Consider the following 21,941-nt stretch of genomic DNA (forward strand, 5'->3'; position numbering starts at 1 on the left):
ACCTGTTTTGGTTTTAGGAGGTCTCTGACTAGAGATGACAACTCCTTGGCCTTCTCCTCCGGGAGAAATACTTTTTTCTGTTCTGTGTCCAGAACCATCCCCAGGAACAGTAGACGCGTTGTAGGAACCAGCTGCGACTTTGGAATATTCAGGATCCAGCCGTGCTGTTGTAGCACTTCCCGAGCTAGTGCTACACCGATCAACAACTGTTCCCTGGACCTCGCCTTTATAAGGAGATCGTCCAAGTACGGGATAATTAAAACTTCCTTTCTCCGAATGAGTATCATCATTTCGGCCATTTCCTTGGTAAATACCCTCGGTGCCGTGGACAGACCAAACGGCAACGTCTGGAATTGGTAATGACAGTCCTGTACCACAAATCTGAGGTACTCCTGGTGAAGAGGGTAAATGGGGACATGCAGGTAAGCATCCTTGATGTCCAGTGATACCATGGAATCCCCCTCGTCCAGGCTTGCAATCACCGCCCTGAGCGATTCCATCTTGAACTTGAACCTTCTTATATAAGTGTTCAAGGATTTTAAATTTAAAATGGGTCTCACCGAACCGTCCGGTTTCGGTACCACAAACATTGTGGAATAGTAACCCCGTCCTTTTTGAAGGAGGGGTACCTTGATTATCACCTGCTGAGAATACAGCTTGTGAATCGCCTCCAGCACTGCCTCCCTGTCCGGGGAGCTGTCGGCAAGGCAGATTTGAGGAAACGGCGAGGGGGAGACGTCTCGAATTCCAGCTTGTACCCGAGATACTACTTGTAGAATCCAGGGATCCACCCGTGAGCGAGCCCACTGGTCGCTGAAGTTCTTGAGACGGGCCCCCACCGTACCTGGCTCCGCCTGTGGAGCCCCAGCGTCATGCGGTGGACTTAGAGGAAGCGGGGGAGGACTTTTGTTCCTGGGAACTGGCTGTCTGTTGCAGCTTTTTCCCTCTACCTCTGCCTCTGGGCAGAAATGACGCGCCTCTAACCCGCTTGCCTTTCTGGGGCCGAAAGGACTGTACCTGATAATACGGTGCTTTCTTTGGCTGTGAGGGAACATGGGGTAAAAATGCTGACTTCCCAGCTGTCGCTGTGGAAACGAGGTCCGAGAGACCATCCCTAAACAACTCCTCACCCTTGTAAGGCAATACTTCCATGTGCCTTTTAGAATCTGCATCTCCTGTCCACTGCCGAGTCCACAATCCTCTCCTGGCAGAAATGGACATTGCGTTTATTTTAGATGCCAGCCGGCAAATATCCCTCTGTGCATCTCTCATGTACAAGACAGCGTCTTTAATATGCTCTACGGTTAGCAATATAGTGTCCCTGTCTAGGGTATCAATGTTTTCCGACAGGGAATCTGACCACGCAGCTGCAGCACTGCACATCCATGCTGAAGCAATAGCCGGTCTCAGTATAAAACCTGAGTGTGTATATACAGACTTCAGGATAGCCTTCTGCTTTCTATCTGCAGGCTCCTTTAGGGCGGCCGTGTCCGGAGACGGTAGTGCCACCTTTTTTGACAGACGTGTGAGCGCTTTATCCACCCTAGGGGATGTCTCCCAACGTGACCTGTCCTCTGGCGGGAAAGGGTACGCCATTAGTAACTTTTTAGAAATTACCAGTTTCTTATCAGGGGAAGCCCACGCTTCTTCACACACTTCATTTAATTCATCAGATGGGGGAAAACCCACTGGTAGTTTTTTCTCCCCAAACATAATACCCTTTTCTGTGGTACCTGGGGTAATATCAGAAATATGCAACACATTTTTCATTGCCGTAATCATGTAACGGGTGGCTCTATTGGAATGTACACTAGTCTCATCATCGTCGACACTGGAGTCAGTATCCGTGTCGACATCTGTGTCTGCCATCTGAGGTAGCGGGCGTTTTAGAGCCCCTGATGGCTTTAGAGACGTCTGGGCAGGCACAGGCTGAGAAGCCAGCTGTCCCACATCTGCTATGTCGTCAAACCTTTTATGTAAGGAGTCGACACTGTCGCGTAATTCCTTCCACATAACCAACCACTCAGGTGTCGACCCCGCAGGGGGTGACATCACAATTATCGGCACCTGCTCCGCCTCCACATAAGCCTCCTCATCAAACATGTCGACACAGCCGTACAGACACACCGCACACACACAGGGAATGCTCTGACTGAGGACAGGACCCCACAAAGCCCTTTGGGGAGACAGAGAGAGAGTATGCCAGCACACACCAACAGCGCTATATAACACAGGGATTAACACTATAACTGAGTGATTTTTCCCAATAGCTGCTTGTATACACAATATTGCGCCTAAATTTAGTGCCCCCCCTCTCTTTTTTACCCTATGTAGTCTGGAAACTGCAGGGGAGAGCCTGGGAGCGATCCTTCCAGCGGAGCTGTGAGGGAAAATGGCGCCAGTGTGCTGAGGGAGATAGCCCCGCCCCTTTTTCGGCAGACTTCTCCCGCTTTTTTATATGTATATCTGGCAGGGGTATTTTACACATATATAGTCTCTATGACTATATTATGTGTTATTTGCCAGCCAAGGTACTCAATATTGCAGCCCAGGGAGCCCCCCCCCAGCGCCCTGCACCCATCAGTGACCAGAGTGTGAGGTGTGCATGGGAAGCAATGGCGCACAGCTGCAGTGCTGTGCGCTACCTTGATGAAGACCGAAGTCTTCTGCCGCCGATTTCAAGGACCCTCTTCTTGCTTCTGGCTCTGTAAGGGGGACGGCGGCGCGGCTCCGGGACCGGACGACCGAGGCTGGGCCTGTGTTCGATCCCTCTGGAGCTAATGGTGTCCAGTAGCCTAGAAGCCTAAGCTAGCTGCAAGCAGGTAGGTTCGCTTCTCTCCCCTTAGTCCCTCGTAGCAGTGAGTCTGTTGCCAGCAGATCTTCACTGAAAATAAAAAACCTAAAATAAAACTCTCTTTTTCTAAGAGCTCAGGAGAGCCCCTAGTGTGCATCCAGCTCAGCCGGGCACAAAATTCTAACTGAGGTCTGGAGGAGGGTCATAGAGGGAGGAGCCAGTGCACACCAGGTAGTCCTAAAGCTTTCTTTAGTTGTGCCCAGTCTCCTGCGGAGCCGCTATTCCCCATGGTCCTTACGGAGTTCCCAGCATCCACTAGGACGTCAGAGAAAAAATAAGAATTTACTTACCGATAATTCTATTTCTCGTAGTCCGTAGTGGATGCTGGGAACTCCGTAAGGACCATGGGGAATAGCGGCTCCGCAGGAGACTGGGCACATCTAAAGAAAGCTTTAGGATCACCTGGTGTGCACTGGCTCCTCCCCCTATGACCCTCCTCCAAGCCTCAGTTAGGATACTGTGCCCGGACGAGCGTACACAATAAGGAAGGATTTTGAATCCCGGGTAAGACTCATACCAGCCACACCAATCACACTGTACAACTTGTGATCTGAACCCAGTTAACAGCATGATAATAGAGGAGCCTCTAGAAAAGATGGCTCACTACAACAATAACCCGAATTTTTTGGTAACAATAATTATGTACCAGTATTGCAGACAATCCGCACTTGGGATGGGCGCCCAGCATCCACTACGGACTACGAGAAATAGAATTATCGGTAAGTAAATTCTTATTTTCTCTGACGTCCTAGTGGATGCTGGGAACTCCGTAAGGACCATGGGGATTATACCAAAGCTCCCAAACGGGCGGGAGAGTGCGGATGACTCTGCAGCACCGAATGAGAGAACTCCAGGTCCTCCTCAGTCAAGATATCAAATTTGTAGAATTTTACAAACGTATTTGCTCCTGACCAAGTAACTGCTCGGCAAAGTTGTAAAGCCGAGACCCCTCGGGCAGCTGCCCAAGATGAGCCCACCTTCCTTGTGGAGTGGGCATTTTAAGATTTTTGGCTGTGGCAGGCCTGCCACAGAATGTGCAAGCTGAATTGTACTACAAATCCAACGAGCAATCGTCTGCTTAGAAGCAGAAGCACCCAGTTTGTTGGGTGCATACAGGATAAACAGCGAGTCAGATTTTCTGACTCCAGCCGTCCTGGAAACATGTATTTTCAGGGTCCTGACCACGTCAAGCCACCTGGAATCCTCCAAGTCCTTAGTAGCCGCAGGTACCACAATAGGTTGGTTCATGTGAAATGCAGAAACCACCTTAGGTAGAAAATTTGAGGACGAGTCCTCAATTCTGTCCTTTCAGAATGAACTATTAAGTAAGGGCTTTTATATGATAAAGCCGCCAATTCTGACACCCGCCTGGCTGAAACCAGGGCTAACTCGTCACTTCCATGTGAGATATTTTAAGTCCACAGTGGTGAGTGGTTCAAACCAATGTGACTTTAGGAAAACTCAACACAACATTGAGATCCCCAAGGTGCCACTGGAGGCACAAAAGGAGACTGTATATGCAGTACCCCTTTTACAAATGTCTGAACTTCAGGCACTGAAGCCAGTTCTTTTTGGAAGAAAATCGACAGGGCCGAAATTTGAACCTTAATGGACCCTAATTTTAGGCCCATAGACAGTCCTGTTTGCAGGAAATGGAGGAAACGACCCAGTTGAAATTCCTCTGTAGGGGCCTTCTTGGCCTCACCCCACGCAACATTTTTTCGCCAAATGCGGTGATAATGTTTTGCGGTTACGTCTTTCCTGGCCTTGACCAGGGTAGGGATCTTCAGGATCCGGCGTTCAACCGCCATGCCGTCAAACGCAGCCGCGGTAAGTCTTGGAACAGACAAGGCCCTTGCTGGAGCAGGTCCTTTCTTAGAGGTAGAGGCCACGGTTCGTCCGTGAGCATCTCTTGAAGTTCCGGATACCAAGTCCTTCTTAGCCAATCCGGAACCACGAGTATAGTTCTTACTCCTCTCCTTCTTATGATTCTCAGTACTTTTGGTATGAGGGGCAGAGGAGGGAACCCATACACTGACTGGTACACCCACGGTGTTACCAGAGCGTCCACCGCTATTGCCTGAGGGTCCCTTGACCTGGCGCAATATCTGTCTAGTTTTTTGTTTAGACGGGACGCCATTATGTCCACCTTTTGTTTTTCCCAACGGTTTACAATCAGGTGGAAGACTTCTGGGTGAAGTCCCCACTCTCCCGGGTGAAGGTCGTGTCTGCTGAGGAAGTCTGCTTCCCAGTTGTCCACTCCCGGAATGAACACTGCTGACAGTGCTATCACATGATTTTCCGCCCAGCGAAAATCCTTGCAGCTTCTGCCATTGCCCTCCTGCTTCTCGTGCCGCCCTGTCTGTTTACGTGGGCGACTGACGTGATGTTGTCCGATTGGATCAATACCGCCTGACCCTGAAGCAGGGGTTTCGCTTGACTTAGGGCATTGTAAATGGCCCTTAGTTCCAGAATGTTTTTATGAAGAGATGTCTCCAGGCTTGACCATAAGCCCTGGAAATTCCTTCCCTGTGTGACTGCTCCCCAGCCTCGCAGGCTGGCATCCGTGGCCACCAGGACCCAGTCCCGAATGCCGAATCTGCGGCCCTCTAGAAGATGAGCACTCTGCAACCACCACAGGAGGGATACCCTTGTCCCTGGTGACAGGGTTATCCGCTGAAGCATCTGAAGATGCGACCCGGACCATTTGTCCAGAAGGTTCCACTGTGCGTGGAATCTGCCGAATGGGATTGCTTCGTAGGAAGCCACCATTTTTACCCAGAACCCTTGTGCATTGATGCACTGAGACTTGGTTCGGTTTTAGGAGGTTCCTGACTAGCTCGGATAACTCCCTGGCTTTCTCCTCCGGGAGAAGCACCTTCTTTCTGGACTATGTCCAGAATCATCCCTAGGAACAGAAGACAAGTCGTCGGAACCAGCTGCGATTTTTGGAATATTGAAAATCCAATCGTGCTGCCGCAACACTACCTGATATAGTGCTACACCGATCTCCAACTGTTCCCTGGATCTTACCCTTATCAGGGAATCGTCCAAGTAAAGGATAACTAAAATTCCCTTCCTTCGAAGGAATATCATCATTTCGGTCATTACTTCAGTAAAGACCCGGGGTGCCGTGGACCATCCCTACGGCAGCGTCCGAACTGATACAGTTCTGTACCATAACCTGAAATACCCTTGGTGAGAAGGGTAAATTTTGACATGAAGGTAAGCCTCCTTGATGTCCCGAGACATCATGTAGTCCCCTTCTTCCAGGTTTGCAATCACTGCTCTGAGTGACTCAATTTTGAATTTGAACCTCTGTATGCAAGTGTTCAAAGATTTTAGATTTTAGATTTTAAAATCGGTCTCACCGAGCCGTCTGGCTTCGGTACCACAATAGTGTGGAATAATACCCCGTTCCCTGTTGCAGGAGGGGTACCTTGATTATCACCTGCTGGGAATACAGCTTGTGAATGGCTTCCAAAACTGCCTCCCTGTCAGCGGGAGACGTCGGTAAAACAGACTTTTGGAAACGGCGAGGGGAATACGTCTCGAATTCCAATTTGTACCCCTGAAATATTATCTGAAGGATCCAGGGGTCTACTTGCGAGTGAGCCCACTGCGCACTGAAATTAATTGAGAACGGGACCCCACCGTGCCTGAATTTGTAAAGCCCTAGCGTCATACTGAGGGCTTGGCAGCGGCGGAAAAGGGTTTCTGTTCCTTGGAACTGGCTGATCTCTGCAGCCATTTTCCTCTCCCTCTGTCACGAGCAGAAAAGAGGAACCCTTTTGTCCGCTTGCCAACCAGGACTGCGCCTGATAATACGGCGTCTTATTTTGAGAGGCGACCTGGGGTACATCCCCTCTTTTAAGGCAATACTTCCAAATGCCGTTTGGAATCCGCATCACCTGACCACTTTACTGGAATAATTGGACAACGCACTTATACTTGATGCCAGTCGGCAAATATTCCGCTGTGCATCCTGCATATATAGAAATGCATCTTTTAATTGCTCTATAGGCAATAATATACTGTCCTTATCTAGGATATCATATTTCCAGTCAGGGAATCCGACCACGCCAACCCAGCACTGCACATCCAGGCTGAGGCGATTGCTGGTCGCAGTATAACACCAGTATGTGTGTAAATACATTTTAGGATACGCTCCTGCTTTCTATCAGCAGGATCCTTAAGGGCGGCCATCTCAGGAGAGGGTAGAGCCCTTGTTTTTACAAGCGTGTGAGCGCTTTATCCACCCTAGGGGGTGTTTCCCAACGCACCCTAACCTCTGGCGGGAAAAGGTATACTGCCAATAACTTTTTAGAAAATATCAATTGTTATCGGGGGGAAACCCACGCATCATCACACACCTCATTTTATTTCTCAGATTCAGGAAAACTACAGGAAGTTTTTCCTCACCAAACATAATACCCCTTTTTTTTGGTGGTATTCATATTATCAGAAAAGTGTAAACTTTTTCCATTGCCTCAATCATGCAATGTGTGGCCCTATTGGAAATCACGGTTGTCTCTTCACCGTCGACACAGGAGTCAGTATCCCTGTCGGCGTCTGTATCTGAGGTAACGGGCGCTTTAGGGCCCCTGTATGAGACGTCTGGACATGCACAAGCTGAGTAGCCGGCTGTCTCATGTCAACCACTGTCTTTTATACAAAGCTGACACTGTCACGCAATTTCAACAGTACATCCACTCAGGTGTCGACCCCCTAGGGGGTGACAACACAATTTTAGACACTCTACTCCGTCTCCTTATCATTTTTCTCCTCATACATGTCGACACCAACGTACCGACACACAGCACACACACAGGGAATGCTCTGATAGAGGACAGGACCCCACTAGCCCTTTGGGGAGACAGAGGGAGAGTTTGCCAGCACACACCAGAGCGCTATATATATATATATACATACAGGGATAACCTTATATAAGTGTTTTTCCCTTTATAGCTGCTGTATTGTTATATACTGCGCCTAATTTGTGCCCCCCTCTCTTTTTTAACCCCTTTCTGTAGTGTAGTGACTGCAGGGGAGAGCCAGGGAGTTTCCCTCCAACTGAGCTGTGAGGGAAAATGGCGCCAGTGTGCTGAGGAGATAGGCTCCGCCCCTTTCTCGGCGTCCTTATCATCCTTTTTCTGTATGTTTTGGCAGGGGTTAAATGCATCCATATAGCCCAGGAGTTATATGTGATGCATTTATTTTAGCCATATAAGGTTTTTTTATCGATTTATTGCGTCTCAGGGCGCTGCCCCCCCCAGCGCCCTGCACCCTCAGTGACCGGAGTGTGAAGTGTGCTGAGAGCAATGGCGCACAGCTGCGGTGCTGTGCGCTACCTTATCTGAAGACAGGATCGTCTTCTGCCGCCGATTTTTCCGGACCTCTTCGCTCTTCTGGCTCTGTAAGGGGGACGGCGGTGCGGCTCCGGTGACCCATCCAGGCTGAACCTGTGATCGTCCCTCTGGAGCTAATGTCCAGTAGCCTAAGAAGCCCAATCCACTCTGCACGCAGGTGAGTTCGCTTCTTCTCCCCTTAGTCCCTCGATGCAGTGAGCCTGTTGCCAGCAGGTCTCACTGAAAATAATAAACCTAAACTAAAACTTTCACAAAGAGCTCAGGAGAGCCCCTAGTGTGCACCCTTCTCGTCGGGCACAGAAATCTAACTGAGGCTTGGAGGAGGGTCATAGGGGGAGGAGCCAGTGCACACCAGGTGATCCTAAAGCTTTCTTTAGATGTGCCCAGTCTCCTGCGGAGCCGCTATTCCCCATGGTCCTTACGGAGTTCCCAGCATCCACTAGGACGTCAGAGAAAAGGGTATCTGACCTCCTGAGAGAGGCAGTCATCTCTACATAAATACGGGAACCCTGAGGAAGCTCATCCTCAATTGCCTGAACCCATGCTTTCGCAGCCCAGGAGGCTGCCATAGTGGGTCTAACGGATCAGTATATTCCCCATCCTCATCGGAAGAATTATCCGAAATATTAGTGGATTGTGAGGAAGAAAATAAGATTTTACTTACCGATAAATCTATTTCTCGGAGTCCGTAGTGGATGCTGGGGTTCCTGAAAGGACCATGGGGAATAGCGGCTCCGCAGGAGACAGGGCACAAAAAGTAAAGCTTTTTCCGATCAGGTGGTGTGCACTGGCTCCTCCCCCTATGACCCTCCTCCAGACTCCAGTTAGGTACTGTGCCCGGACGAGCGTACACAATAAGGGAGGATTTTGAATCCCGGGTAAGACTCATACCAGCCACACCAATCACACCGTACAACTTGTGATCTAAACCCAGTTAACAGTATGATAACAGCGGAGCCTCTGAAAGATGGCTTCCTTCAACAATAACCCGAATTAGTTAACAATAACTATGTACAATTTATGCAGATAATCCGCACTTGGGATGGGCGCCCAGCATCCACTACGGACTCCGAGAAATAGATTTATCGGTAAGTAAAATCTTATTTTCTCTATCGTCCTAGTGGATGCTGGGGTTCCTGAAAGGACCATGGGGATTATACCAAAGCTCCCAAACGGGCGGGAGAGTGCGGATGACTCTGCAGCACCGAATGAGAGAACTCCAGGTCCTCCTTAGCCAGAGTATCAAATTTGTAAAATTTTACAAACGTGTTCTCCCCTGACCACGTAGCTGCTCGGCAAAGTTGTAATGCCGAGACCCCTCGGGCAGCCGCCCAATATGAGCCCACCTTCCTTGTGGAGTGGGCCTTTACAGATTTAGGCTGTGGCAGGCCTGCCACAGAATGTGCAAGTTGGATTGTGCTACAGATCCAACGAGCAATCGTCTGCTTAGACGCCGGAGCACCCATCTTGTTGGGTGCATACAATATAAACAACGAGTCAGATTTTCTGACTCCAGCTGTCCTTGCAATATATATTTTTAATGCTCTGACAACGTCCAGTAACTTGGAGTCCTCCAAGTCACTTGTAGCCGCAGGCACTACAATAGGCTGGTTCAGATGAAATGCTGACACCACCTTAGGGAGAAAATGCGGACGAGTCCGCAGTTCTGCCCTGTCCGAATGGAAAATCAGATATGGGCTTTTGTAAGATAAAGCTGCCAATTCTGACACTCTCCTGGCAGAAGCCAGGGCTAGAAGCATGGTCACTTTCCATGTGAGATATTTCAAATCCACCTTTTTTAGTGGTTCAAACCAATGAGATTTTAGGAAATCCAAAACCACATTGAGATCCCACGGTGCCACTGGAGGCACCACAGGAGGCTGTATATGCAGCACTCCCTTAACAAAGGTCTGGACTTCAGGGACTGAAGCCAATTCTTTTTGAAAGAAAATCGACAGGGCCGAAATTTGAACCTTAATAGATCCCAATTTGAGACCCATTGACAATCCTGATTGCAGGAAATGTAGGAATCGACCCAGTTGAAATTCCTCCGTCGGAGCACTCCGATCTTCGCACCACGCAACATATTTTCGCCAAATTCGGTGATAATGTTGCACGGTTACTTCCTTCCTTGCTTTAATCAAAGTAGGAATGACTTCTTCCGGCATGCCTTTTTCCTTTAGGATCCGGCGTTCAACCGCCATGCCGTCAAACGCAGCCGCGGTAAGTCTTGAAACAGACAGGGACCCTGCTGAAGCAAGTCCCTCCTTAGAGGTAGAGGCCACGGATCTTCCGTGATCATCTCTTGAAGTTCCGGGTACCAAGTCCTTCTTGGCCAATCCGGAACCACTAGTATCGTTCTTACGCCTCTTTGCCGTATAATTCTCAATACTTTTGGTATGAGAGGCAGAGGAGGAAACACATACACCGACTGGTACACCCAAGGCGTTACCAGCGCGTCCACAGCTATTGCCTGCGGATCTCTTGACCTGGCGCAATACCTGTCCAGTTTTTTGTTGAGGCGAGACGCCATCATGTCCACCATTGGTCTTTCCCAACGGGTTACCAGCATGTGGAAGACTTCTGGATGAAGTCCCCACTCTCCCGGGTGAAGATCGTGTCTGCTGAGGAAGTCTGCTTCCCAGTTGTCCACTCCCGGGATGAACACTGCTGACAGTGCTATCACATGATTCTCTGCCCAGCGAAGAATCCTTGCAGCTTCTGCCATTGCACTCCTGCTTCTTGTGCCGCCCTGTCTGTTCACATGGGCGACTGCCGTGATGTTGTCCGACTGGATCAACACCGGTTTTCCCTGAAGCAGAGGTTCTGCCTGGCTTAGAGCATTGTATATTGCTCTTAGTTCCAGAATGTTTATGTGAAGAGACGTTTCCAGGCTCGTCCATACTCCCTGGAAGTTTCTTCCTTGTGTGACTGCTCCCCAGCCTCTCAGGCTGGCGTCCGTGGTCACCAGGATCCAATCCTGTATGCCGAATCTGCGGCCCTCCAATAGATGAGCACTCTGCAACCACCACAGAAGAGACACCCTTGTCCTTGGAGACAGGGTTATCCGCAGGTGCATCTGAAGATGCGACCCTGACCATTTGTTCAACAGATCCCTTTGGAAAATTCTTGCGTGGAATCTGCCGAATGGAATTGCTTCGTAAGAAGCCACCATTTTTCCCAGGACTCTTGTGCATTGATGTACAGACACCTTTCCTGGTTTTAGGAGGTTCCTGACAAGCTCGGATAACTCCTTGGCTTTTTCCTCCGGGAGAAAAACCTTTTTCTGAACCGTGTCCAGAATCATCCCTAGGAACAGCAGACGAGTTGTCGGCATTAACTGGGATTTTGGAATATTCAGAATCCACCCGTGCTGTTTTAGCACTTCCTGAGACAGTGCTAATCCCATCTCTAGCTGTTCTCTGGACCTCGCCCTTATTAGGAGATCGTCCAAGTATGGGATAATTAATACGCCTTTTCTTCGAAGAAGAATCATCATCTCGGCCATTACCTTTGTAAAGATCCGAGGTGCCGTGGACAATCCGAACGGCAGCGTCTGAAACTGATAGTGACAGTTTTGTACAACGAACCTGAGGTACCCCTGGTGTGAGGGGTAAATTGGAACGTGGAGATACGCATCCTTGATGTCCAAGGATACCATAAAGTCCCCCTCTTCCAGGTTCGCTATCACTGCTCTGAGTGACTCCATTTTGAACTTGAACTTCTTTATGTACAGGTTCAAGGACTTCAGATTTAGAATAGGCCTTACCGAGCCATCCGGCTTCGGTACCACAAAAAGAGTGGAATAATACCCCTTCCCTTGTTGCAGAAGAGGTACCTTGACTATCACCTGCTGAGAGTACAGCTTGTGAATGGCTTCCAACACCGTCTCCCTTTCGGAGGGGGACGTTGGTAAAGCAGACTTCAGGAAACGGCGAGGTGGATCTGTCTCTAATTCCAACCTGTATCCCTGAGATATTATCTGCAGGATCCAGGGATCTACTTGCGAGTGAGCCCACTGCGCGCTGTAATTTTTGAGACGACCCCCCACGGTCCCCGAGTCCGCTTGAGAAGCCCCAGCGTCATGCTGAGGCTTTTGTAGAAGCCGGGGAGGGCTTCTGATCCTGGGAAGGAGCTGCGTGTTGCTGTCTCTTCCCTCGACCTTTGCCTCGTGGCAGATATGAATAGCCCTTTGCTCTCTTATTTTTAAAGGAACGAAAGGGCTGCGGTTGAAAAGTCGGTGCCTTTTTCTGTTGGGGAGTGACTTGAGGTAGAAAGGTGGATTTCCCGGCTGTAGCCGTGGCCACCAAATCTGATAGACCGACTCCAAATAACTCCTCCCCTTTATACGGCAAAACTTCCATATGCCGTTTTGAATCCGCATCGCCTGTCCACTGTCGCGTCCATAAAGCTCTTCTGGCCGAAATGGACATAGCACTTACCCGTGATGCCAGTGTGCATATATCCCTCTGTGCATCACGCATATAAAGAAATGCATCCTTTATTTGTTTTAACGACAGTAAAATATTGTCCCTGTCCAGGGTATCAATATTTTCAATCAGGGATTCTGACCAAACTACCCCCGCACTGCCCATCCAGGCAGTCGCTACAGCTGGTCGTAGTATAACACCTGCATGTGTGTATATACTTTTTTGGATATTTTCCATCCTCCTATCTGATGGATCTTTAAGTGCGGCCGTCTCAGGAGAGGGTAACGCCACTTGTTTAGATAAGCGTGTTAGCGCCTTGTCCACCCTAGGAGGTGTTTCCCAGCGCTCCCTAACCTCTGGCGGGAAAGGGTATAATGCCAATAATTTCTTTGAAATTATCAGCTTTTTATCAGGGGCAACCCACGCTTCATTACACACGTCATTTAGTTCTTCTGATTCAGGAAAAACTATAGGTAGTTTTTTCATACCCCACATAATACCCTGTTTAGTGGTACCTGTAGTATCAGCTAAATGTAACGCCTCCTTCATTGCCAAAATCATATAACGTGTGGCCCTACTGGAAAATACGGTTGATTCGTCACCGTCACCACTGGAGTCATCGCCTGTGTCTGGGTCTGTGTCGACCGACTGAGGCAAAGGGCGTTTCACAGCCCCTGACGGTGTTTGAGTCGCCTGGACAGGCACTAATTGATTGTCCGGCCGTCTCATGTCGTCAAACGACTGCTTTAGCGTGTTGACACTATCCCGTAGTTCCATAAATAAAGGCATCCATTCTGGTGTCGACTCCCTAGGGGGTGACATCCTCATATTTGGCAATTGCTCCGCCTCCACACCAATATCGTCCTCATACATGTCGACACACACGTACCGACACACAGCAGACACACAGGGAATGCTCCTAACGAAGACAGGACCCACTAGCCCTTTGGGGAGACAGAGGGAGAGTTTGCCAGCACACACCAAAAGCGCTATATATATATCAGGGATAGCCTTATAATAAGTGCTCCCTTATAGCTGCTTTGTTATATCAAAATATCGCCATAAATGTGCCCCCCCCTCTCTGTTTTACCCTGTTTCTGTAGTGCAGTGCAGGGGAGAGACTTGGGAGCCGTCCTGACCAGCGGAGCTGTGAGAGGAAATGGCGCCGTGTGCTGAGGAGATAGGCCCCGCCCCTTTTCCGGCGGGCTCGTCTCCCGCTATTTAGAAAAATTAGGCAGGGGTTAAATATCTCCATATAGCCTCTAGGGCTATATGTGAGGTATTTTTAGCCTTTATAGGTACTCATTTGCCTCCCAGGGCGCCCCCCTCCCAGCGCCCTGCACCCTCAGTGACTGCCGTGTGAAGTGTGCTGAGAGGAAAATGGCGCACAGCTGCAGTGCTGTGCGCTACCTTTAGAAGACTGCAGGAGTCTTCAGCCGCCGATTCTGGACCTCTTCTGATTTCAGCATCTGCAAGGGGGCCGGCGGCGTGGCTCCGGTGACCATCCAGGCTGTACCTGTGATCGTCCCTCTGGAGCTTGATGTCCAGTAGCCAAGAAACCAATCCATCCTGCACGCAGGTGAGTTGACTCCTTCTCCCCTCAGTCCCTCGCTGCAGTGATCCTGTTGCCAGCAGGAATCACTGTAAAATAAAAAACCTGGGCCCTCATTCCGAGTTGTTCGCTCGCAAGGCGAATGTAGCAGAGTTACACACGCTAAGCCGCCGCCTACTGGGAGTGAATCTTAGCTTCTTAAAATTGCGACCGACGTACGCGCAATATTGCGATTACAAACGAGTTAGCAGTTTCAGAGTAGCTCCAGACTTACTCTGCCTGTGCGATCATTTCAGTGCTTGTCGTTCCTGGTTGACGTCACAAACACACCCAGCGTTCGCCCAGGCACTCCCACCGTTTCCCCGGCCACTCCTGCGTTTTTTCCGGAAACGGTAGCGTTTTCAGCCACACGCCCCTGAAACGCCGTGTATCCGCCCAGTAACACCCATTTCCTGTCAATCACATTACGATCGCCGGAGCGAAGAAAAAGCCGTGAGTAAAAATACTTTCTTCATAGTAAAGTTACTTGGCGCAGTCGCAGTGCGAACATTGCGCATGCGTACTAAGCGGATTTTCACTGCGATGCGATGAAAAATACCGAGCGAACAACTCGGAATGAGGGCCCTAGCTAAACTTTCTCTAAGCAGCTCTTTAGGAGAGCCACCTAGATTGCACCCTTCTCGGCCGGGCACAAAAATCTAACTGGAGTCTGGAGGAGGGTCATAGGGGGAGGAGCCAGTGCACACCACCTGATCGGAAAAAGCTTTACTTTTTGTGCCCTGTCTCCTGCGGAGCCGCTATTCCCCATGGTCCTTTCAGGAACCCCAGCATCCACTAGGACGATAGAGAAATGCCCATTTAGATGACCCCTTGGTACCAGAGGAGCGTTGGGTAGACTTATGTCTAACCAAAGATTGATCTAATTGTTGTAAATGGGTCGACAGAGAATCCGACCCAGGGCGGATTAACTACAGGGACAATATGTGGCTGCAATGGCACAGGAGGTCCCACAGGGGGCGTAAGACGTGTCACAAGTGTAGTCAGCAGACTTGAGAACGCTGCCCAGGGTGGGTCCTGATTGGCCACAGGTGCTGCAGGTAGACTGGGTGTATGGCACTCAGTGCCTGAACCAGCAGCTAAAACTTCGCCCTCAGGTAAATCCGTGGTGCCAGTACTGCAGGATGCAGAAGCGTCCGCGGATTTCCCACCCTGTGTAGCAGCCATTATAAGGAATGTAGCCTTAGGGCATAACAGTACAATATAGCCAGACAAACAATACCTGCAAATAACCTTCTATGTTATGTGACAGTAAACAATACACAAAACAGAGGATTTAAGCGGTATGAGGTGACTGAAACACACAGTAAAAATACCCAATTGTATATTCTGTGTAACACTAAATATAAATATATTGGGACCCCGACACACATAGTGATAGCAATATATGATATAGGAGAATGGAATCCCACACACCAGCTACAGGCACACTCAGTCCACATGTACAATGCAGAAGTTATTACATATAAACAATAAAATTGCACTGGAATAGTAAAACTACATATAAATATGTATGAGTATAGATATAACAATGCACAGTAGATACTGAATGTATATCACAGAATACTTGTACTAAATATTCAGATAGCAGTACACTTGTTCTTAAGTAACACTGTCCAAAATGACATACTTAAGTGCCTGTAAATGAACAGCACTGATGAGACAGGCGGCTTTACAGAGGAGACAGTACCCTGCAGTCCCGAAGATCAGCCCAGCTAGTAGTGAAGATGGCGCCAAAATCTCTGTCAGAGAGTGAGGGAGAGAGAAATGCAGCTCCAGGTCGGGAACACCAGCAGTAGATGGCGCCCGGAGCGGTGGGAGGGGCTACAGGTCAGCGCCTTATCCCCAATGCTGGGCCTCACCACCGGGTACTATGGAGCCTATATTAAACGAATTTTAGTAAATCTGACCTGTGGTCCCTGCCCTGGTGGATATAGTGGGGTCCCTGTGCAGTACATTGTCCCCTCTGGTGGGGTTCACTACGATCTGCCGGCGGCCGGCCTCCCGGCGACCAGCATACCGGCGCCGGGAGGCCGGCCGCCGGCTTACCGACAGTGTGGCGAGCGCAGATGAGCACCTTGCGGGCTCGTTGCGCTCGTCACGCTACGGGCACGGTGGCGCGCCACACTATTTTATTCTCCCTCCAGGGGGGTCGTGGACCCCCACGAGAGAGAATAAGTGTCGGTATGCCGGCTGTCGGGCTCCCGTCGCCCGGAGCCCGACCGCCGGCATACTGAAGACCACCCGTCTGGTGCGCCTCCGCTAAAAGTACATGGGAACCAGGCCGCGGGAGTATGCAGCGCTGCTGGGTAAGGTGATGGAGCTGCAGCACAGCATGTCAGAATGACATAGAAAGTGCTGTAGCCCTTTGAAGATTGAAGAAAAACTCTGGAGCTAGCAGAGTGTGCATCCTCTTTTGAGGGCACTATTTTCTAAACTAAGCTGTAGGAGGAGGAATAGAGGGGAGGAGCCAGCACACCCAGTGGAAGAAATTTAAAGTGCACTGTATCCTTTGGACCAGTCTATACCCCATCGTACTAATTCTGTCCCCAATATCCCTTATGGATGCTAGAGAAATACAGTTACACAGTACATGCACACATACAGTCACACATATAAAGATGTAGCCATGCTCATCTTTGCTGTGATGCAGCATGCTGCAACACGGCTTGCTGCGAGGCCTCAACTATCCGCAGCCGGCAATGGCTCTATTAATTCCTTTACGAATTAATGAAGAGATCATATGAATGATGGAATGCAATTAGAAACAGTTTAAGTTGGGGCCAGTTAAGGCCGAGTTCAGCATGTCTTTGTGATTTTCAGATAAACCACGGTTGCAAAATAAATTAATTTCCACCAAAGAGGGGTTCAAGAAAGAATCTGCAGTGGTAATTAGGACGACAGATAATCCATGCACTTCATTGGAAACTACTTTTTCTTAGAACAATAGCACAATAATTTTAAGGAAATTAAAGAAGTTTGAACTACACATATTTAAACCTGAACTGGTGTTAACCCACTTAGGGCAGTATCCTATTAGCCACGGTAAATTACAGCAACTAATTACCTGGCACTTATCGGGGAGGCGGGGTTCCAAAACCAAATTCGTGATTAGAAGCCTTTTTTTCCCACAATCACGGTCATGGAAACAGATACTGTAGGTCCGTGGCTTTTCCCAGATTTTTTGTGCTTTCGGTGGAAAAACAAACTTTTTTGGATGGTAAAAATGGTTGCTAATTGGATAGCCAGAAAAGTAATTGTGATAAGATAAAAAAACAAAAAAAAAAAACCCTGTTCCCGTCGTCCGAAATGTTGTTTTGCATCTAATTGGATACCCCACATAACTGACTAATTTTTTATATATATATATATATATATATATATATATATATATATATATATATATATTATTGAATTAGATTAAGAACATTTTTTTTTTTTTTTTTTTTTTAAAAGAATATCCAACATTTTATTTAAAAAAAAAATTTTAAACATTGGGGTGCTACCGGGCTCCCTGATCAGCTGCTCGGCAGGCACTGGAGGAGGGAATCAGTAAGCAGAGGGGTTGTTGGGAGGTCCCTCTGAGATGGGCAGCTGCGGGAATTTATCTTCAACATTATAATTACCCGAAACTGTTACTGTAGCTCCAGGATCGATGGTGCCACTGTTTGGCCGCACACAGTAGCGCCGTGGAGCTGTAGTTTTCACCTTAAAGCATACTTTCTTCTCAGACGGATTGCGCAGTTTGAGGTTTGTTGTAACAACATCTGTAAAAGGACCTAAAAAGTATAAAGAAAGCAGACCCGTTCAAAACATATACATAACATTTTAATTGAGACCACTGCATTTCATAAATTAAAGTTATGATAACTTTAGACTACACCCATATACATGTAAGCACTTAGGGCAAAGGTTCTCAAATTCGGTCCTCAGGACCCCACACAGGTGACGTTTTACAAGTCACCGGCAAGTTCACTGTGTATCACCAATTGTCACATTTTAGAAGTCCACAGGTTATTATTCAGTAATGTTTGTATAGTGCACTGGCATGCATTCTCTCTCCGTGTGTAGCACTACAGGTCTCAGCTGGTAGCACCTTCATTACGGGCAGCTAGGGTGTGCAGTCTAGGGCCCCCTTTTCCTAGATACACCATTTAAAAAGTCCACGTGACCTGGAAAATGTAAACTGTGTGGCATCCTGAGTACAGCATTTGAGAACCTGTGGCTTAAAAGGTATAAGAAACTGTAATGCTCCTATGTTCATGACAAGTCCATGTACCACTTACCAACTTAAGGGCGGTACACAGCGGTTTTTGCTTAATTTTTAAGCAATCTGACCAGACTGCTTAGAAATTAAGCACGGATCACGCCGTGTGTATGTCCCATAGCGATAGCTATGTGTGGCCCGCGCATCGCTATCGCTGGCTCAGATTTTGACTCAGATCTGCCTTGCGGTCTAGTTAGTATTGGGCTAGCACACATTGCAGAGTGTGTACAGACACACGCTGCGATGTGTGCTAAGCCCACATCGCGCTGAGCCAGAATCAGGCCATGTGTACCCCCCATTAGATTAGGTGCTTTTCGAAAAATGCAGACTAGAACATCAGGTAAGTCTTATCCTAAAATTAGGTCTTTTTTTGAAAAGTCCCACTGTTTACTCAATATTGATGTTGTGATGTATATTGAGTAATGAACGCCAATTGAAATCATTATTCATAACAGAATGTTATTTTGATCTTTCATCAATCCTTCATTACGCTATACGCTTGACAGCATCAACAACAAAGGGTGGATCAATGTAGTGGAAAGCCAGAACCCAGAATGGGCAAGGCCATCCCATTTAAGCGCTAGTGTCTACCAGTCTGTGTAGACCACATTATTTGGTAGGAGTCACCACATGGTATATAAGACTTGGAGTGTTATTTCATCAGTATTACACTATTGCATTCTTTGGGCGGTATCCGATTAACAGCGATGCGATTTTGGCCATTCAAAACTGCCGGATATCACAATTAATGACCAATGGTCAGTAACGCAGTATCCAATTAGAGGCCATTTTGATCAGCTAAAATTGGAGCCACGATCGCACAAAATAACATTGTGGGATCAAGGAGAAGTCCCCGATAACCATGTGTAATCGTGGCTCCTGCAGCCCCTTATCGCATCCAAAGCATAATCCCCTAGAAGTGCTGACATCGTGTGAAAGGGATGCCGGCACCAGGGCGAATAGGATACCGCCCTTTTGTCTTTTCCAAAGATATTACACAGGATTACAGAATCTTCACCTATTAAAGGAACCTCCTAAATTGGAAACATTTAAGTTATACATGGACTTGTCATCAATTTAGGAGTTTCTTATACCTTAAACAGTAACATGTATTTGGAAGTTATCTTATAAACATTGTATCTGATTCGGCTGACTTTGGATGCTTCTGCGCACTTGTTACACAGCCATTGTACATGTGAAAAACTAATCTGTTTCATTTATTCAGTCTAACAGTCAAAAGCTGTACATACTATACATGCAAAAAATTGTAGAAATAAATGAACAGATGAAAGCCTGTCTACATGTGAAAAACCAAAACATCTATTGGGTAATAGATATAATAACACATCAGAGACAACTAAGCTATAATCCATTATGTGCTTGGGAGCAATGTTACTGTGACATTTGAAAGTCAATGACTAGTGAGAACAACTTCTCACACTTCACTTATTGGATAAAAACTACTAGATCTACAGTACACTTCAACACCAGGAAAGGGACTATAAAGTGCGCTTACAGCTACAGTTCTATATTTATATAATTACTCCAGCAATCACAGAGCAAGTTCCATACTATCAACTAGGGATCAATTTACCAAGATCATCCTGTCAGGGAAAAGAGAGTAACTCCACATATGCAGAGCAGGTTGTAGAGTATATATGGCTCAGCTTTCCACACTTTCTATATTTGTCAACCGACTGTTTTCCATGCTGCTCAACAGATATGTCTACTCTAAAGCCAAACATACAGGTCATCAGAATAGAGCACATCATTGCATTTTGGCCACCAATAGGGAGTCTGATAACTAACCATCAAAATAAGAGAATAGTTTAGATATTTACAAAGGATAGAACAATTTGCTAGTCGCCACTAGAATTGACAGTTTTCTATATTACAAATGGCTTGATTATGTACACTACACAGTAAAAAGGTGCTGTGCTTAACAGTCAAATGTATGTCACTTAGGGGCGACTGCATTTATTAGCAATATGCTGGCAATACACTGCAGTCAATGCATCACTCACTTTGTATTGCACCACCATAGGGTGGTGCAATACAATGGGCAATACTGCTCTCCTGCAATTATCAGTTATGTGGGCAACCATCACACACCTTTCAGGTCACTGAATTGCCCCCATAGTGCTATCTGGAAGGGACATGGACTAAGGGAAACGTAGAGAGCAGATATAAAAAGCATTCCTTCACATCCTGTGTACAGGTAAGCAGGTTCAGGTTTAGTCAGGGAACCTTGGGGGAGATGTATAGCACTTCCTGCTTCGCCTCCGCAGGAAACTGACCAGATGTATTATTATCTTTTCTGAAGGAACGGGGGAGTGAAACCTCGCCAGAGCACATAATGCCTCAGCTTAGTGCGGATGCGCTGTGTCTCCCTGCTCGACTGGCTCCATGGCACATGTGCAGAGATCTCGCTACTATCGCGAGTTCTCACAAACAGCCCGAAGCCGGCATCCGCAACAGCCGGGACAGCGCTGTCACTGTTGTGGACATAGAGCAACGACACCTGAAGCTGGCAAAATAAATAGCTGCAGTTGACTGTTCTTACATTGCCCTGCACATCAGCGTATACTGCCCCTGTAACTGAGCACAACGCCACAATATCTCCCCCATCCCCCATACATCTAACGCAGAGGTACTCAAACTCGGTCCTCGGGGGCACACACAGTGCATGTTTTGCAGGTAACCCAGCAGGTGCACAGGTGTATTAATTACTCACTGACATTTTAAAAGGTCCACAGGTGGAGCTAATTATTTCACTTGCGATTCTGTGAGGAGACCTGCAAAACATGCACTGTGTGTGCCCCCGAGGACAGAGTTTGAGAACCTCTAATCTAACCCCTTGTTAGAAAGATGGGGAAGGGCTCATTTCCTCAGCATATTGCTGTAGTATTTCTAGTGTTGCTACTGTGATAAAAGTTACGTGTACTACTAAAAGTTCTGCAAGCTCTATACAAATGCTACTCCTGCTTAATAATAGTCCCAACTATCAAACCATGCAATTAAGAGTAGAAAGATGACATACGAAGGGCAATCCAAATGTTTTCCCTGCAACTGACACTGGACGTACAAAACAAGGCAATTCAATTGTTGCTCTGTTTGGGCACCCATTAGCCGCAGCAGACATTTCTTCTCGCAGCCAGCTAAGGTGTAAAGAAGACATGTTTAAATAGTCTGTGGTTTGGGCACTTTACATGGCTAAACCCAGTCTATTTGTGCATATGAAAAACAATAGGCGCCCGATCGAAACAACATTACTTGGAGCGCCACTTAAAACAACTTAATCGCCCCCGTGTAGTGCTCACAGTTCAAGTAATCCAAATCCATTTTTTGTCCATTTCACACTACCACTGCCATGGTACAATGGAAAGATGTTTTTCTATTAAATAGTGAACAA

At 47.7% G+C, this 21,941-nt stretch overlaps 1 protein-coding gene across 2 annotated transcripts in view; it reads right to left on the reverse strand.

Moving 5' to 3' along the window:
• The window catches only part of VAPA (VAMP associated protein A), a 161,216-nt gene that overhangs the window by 55,216 nt on the left and 84,059 nt on the right, over window positions 1–21,941 (reverse strand). For both annotated transcript variants that reach the window (XM_063923459.1, XM_063923460.1), the window contains exon 2: window positions 17,889–18,041. In XM_063923459.1, the coding sequence (XP_063779529.1) occupies window positions 17,889–18,041 (153 nt within the window). The remainder of the gene's footprint in view (window positions 1–17,888; window positions 18,042–21,941) is intronic.

This window comes from Pseudophryne corroboree, chromosome 5 (genome assembly GCF_028390025.1).
Source record: "Pseudophryne corroboree isolate aPseCor3 chromosome 5, aPseCor3.hap2, whole genome shotgun sequence".
NCBI classification, from domain to species: domain Eukaryota; kingdom Metazoa; phylum Chordata; class Amphibia; order Anura; family Myobatrachidae; genus Pseudophryne; species Pseudophryne corroboree.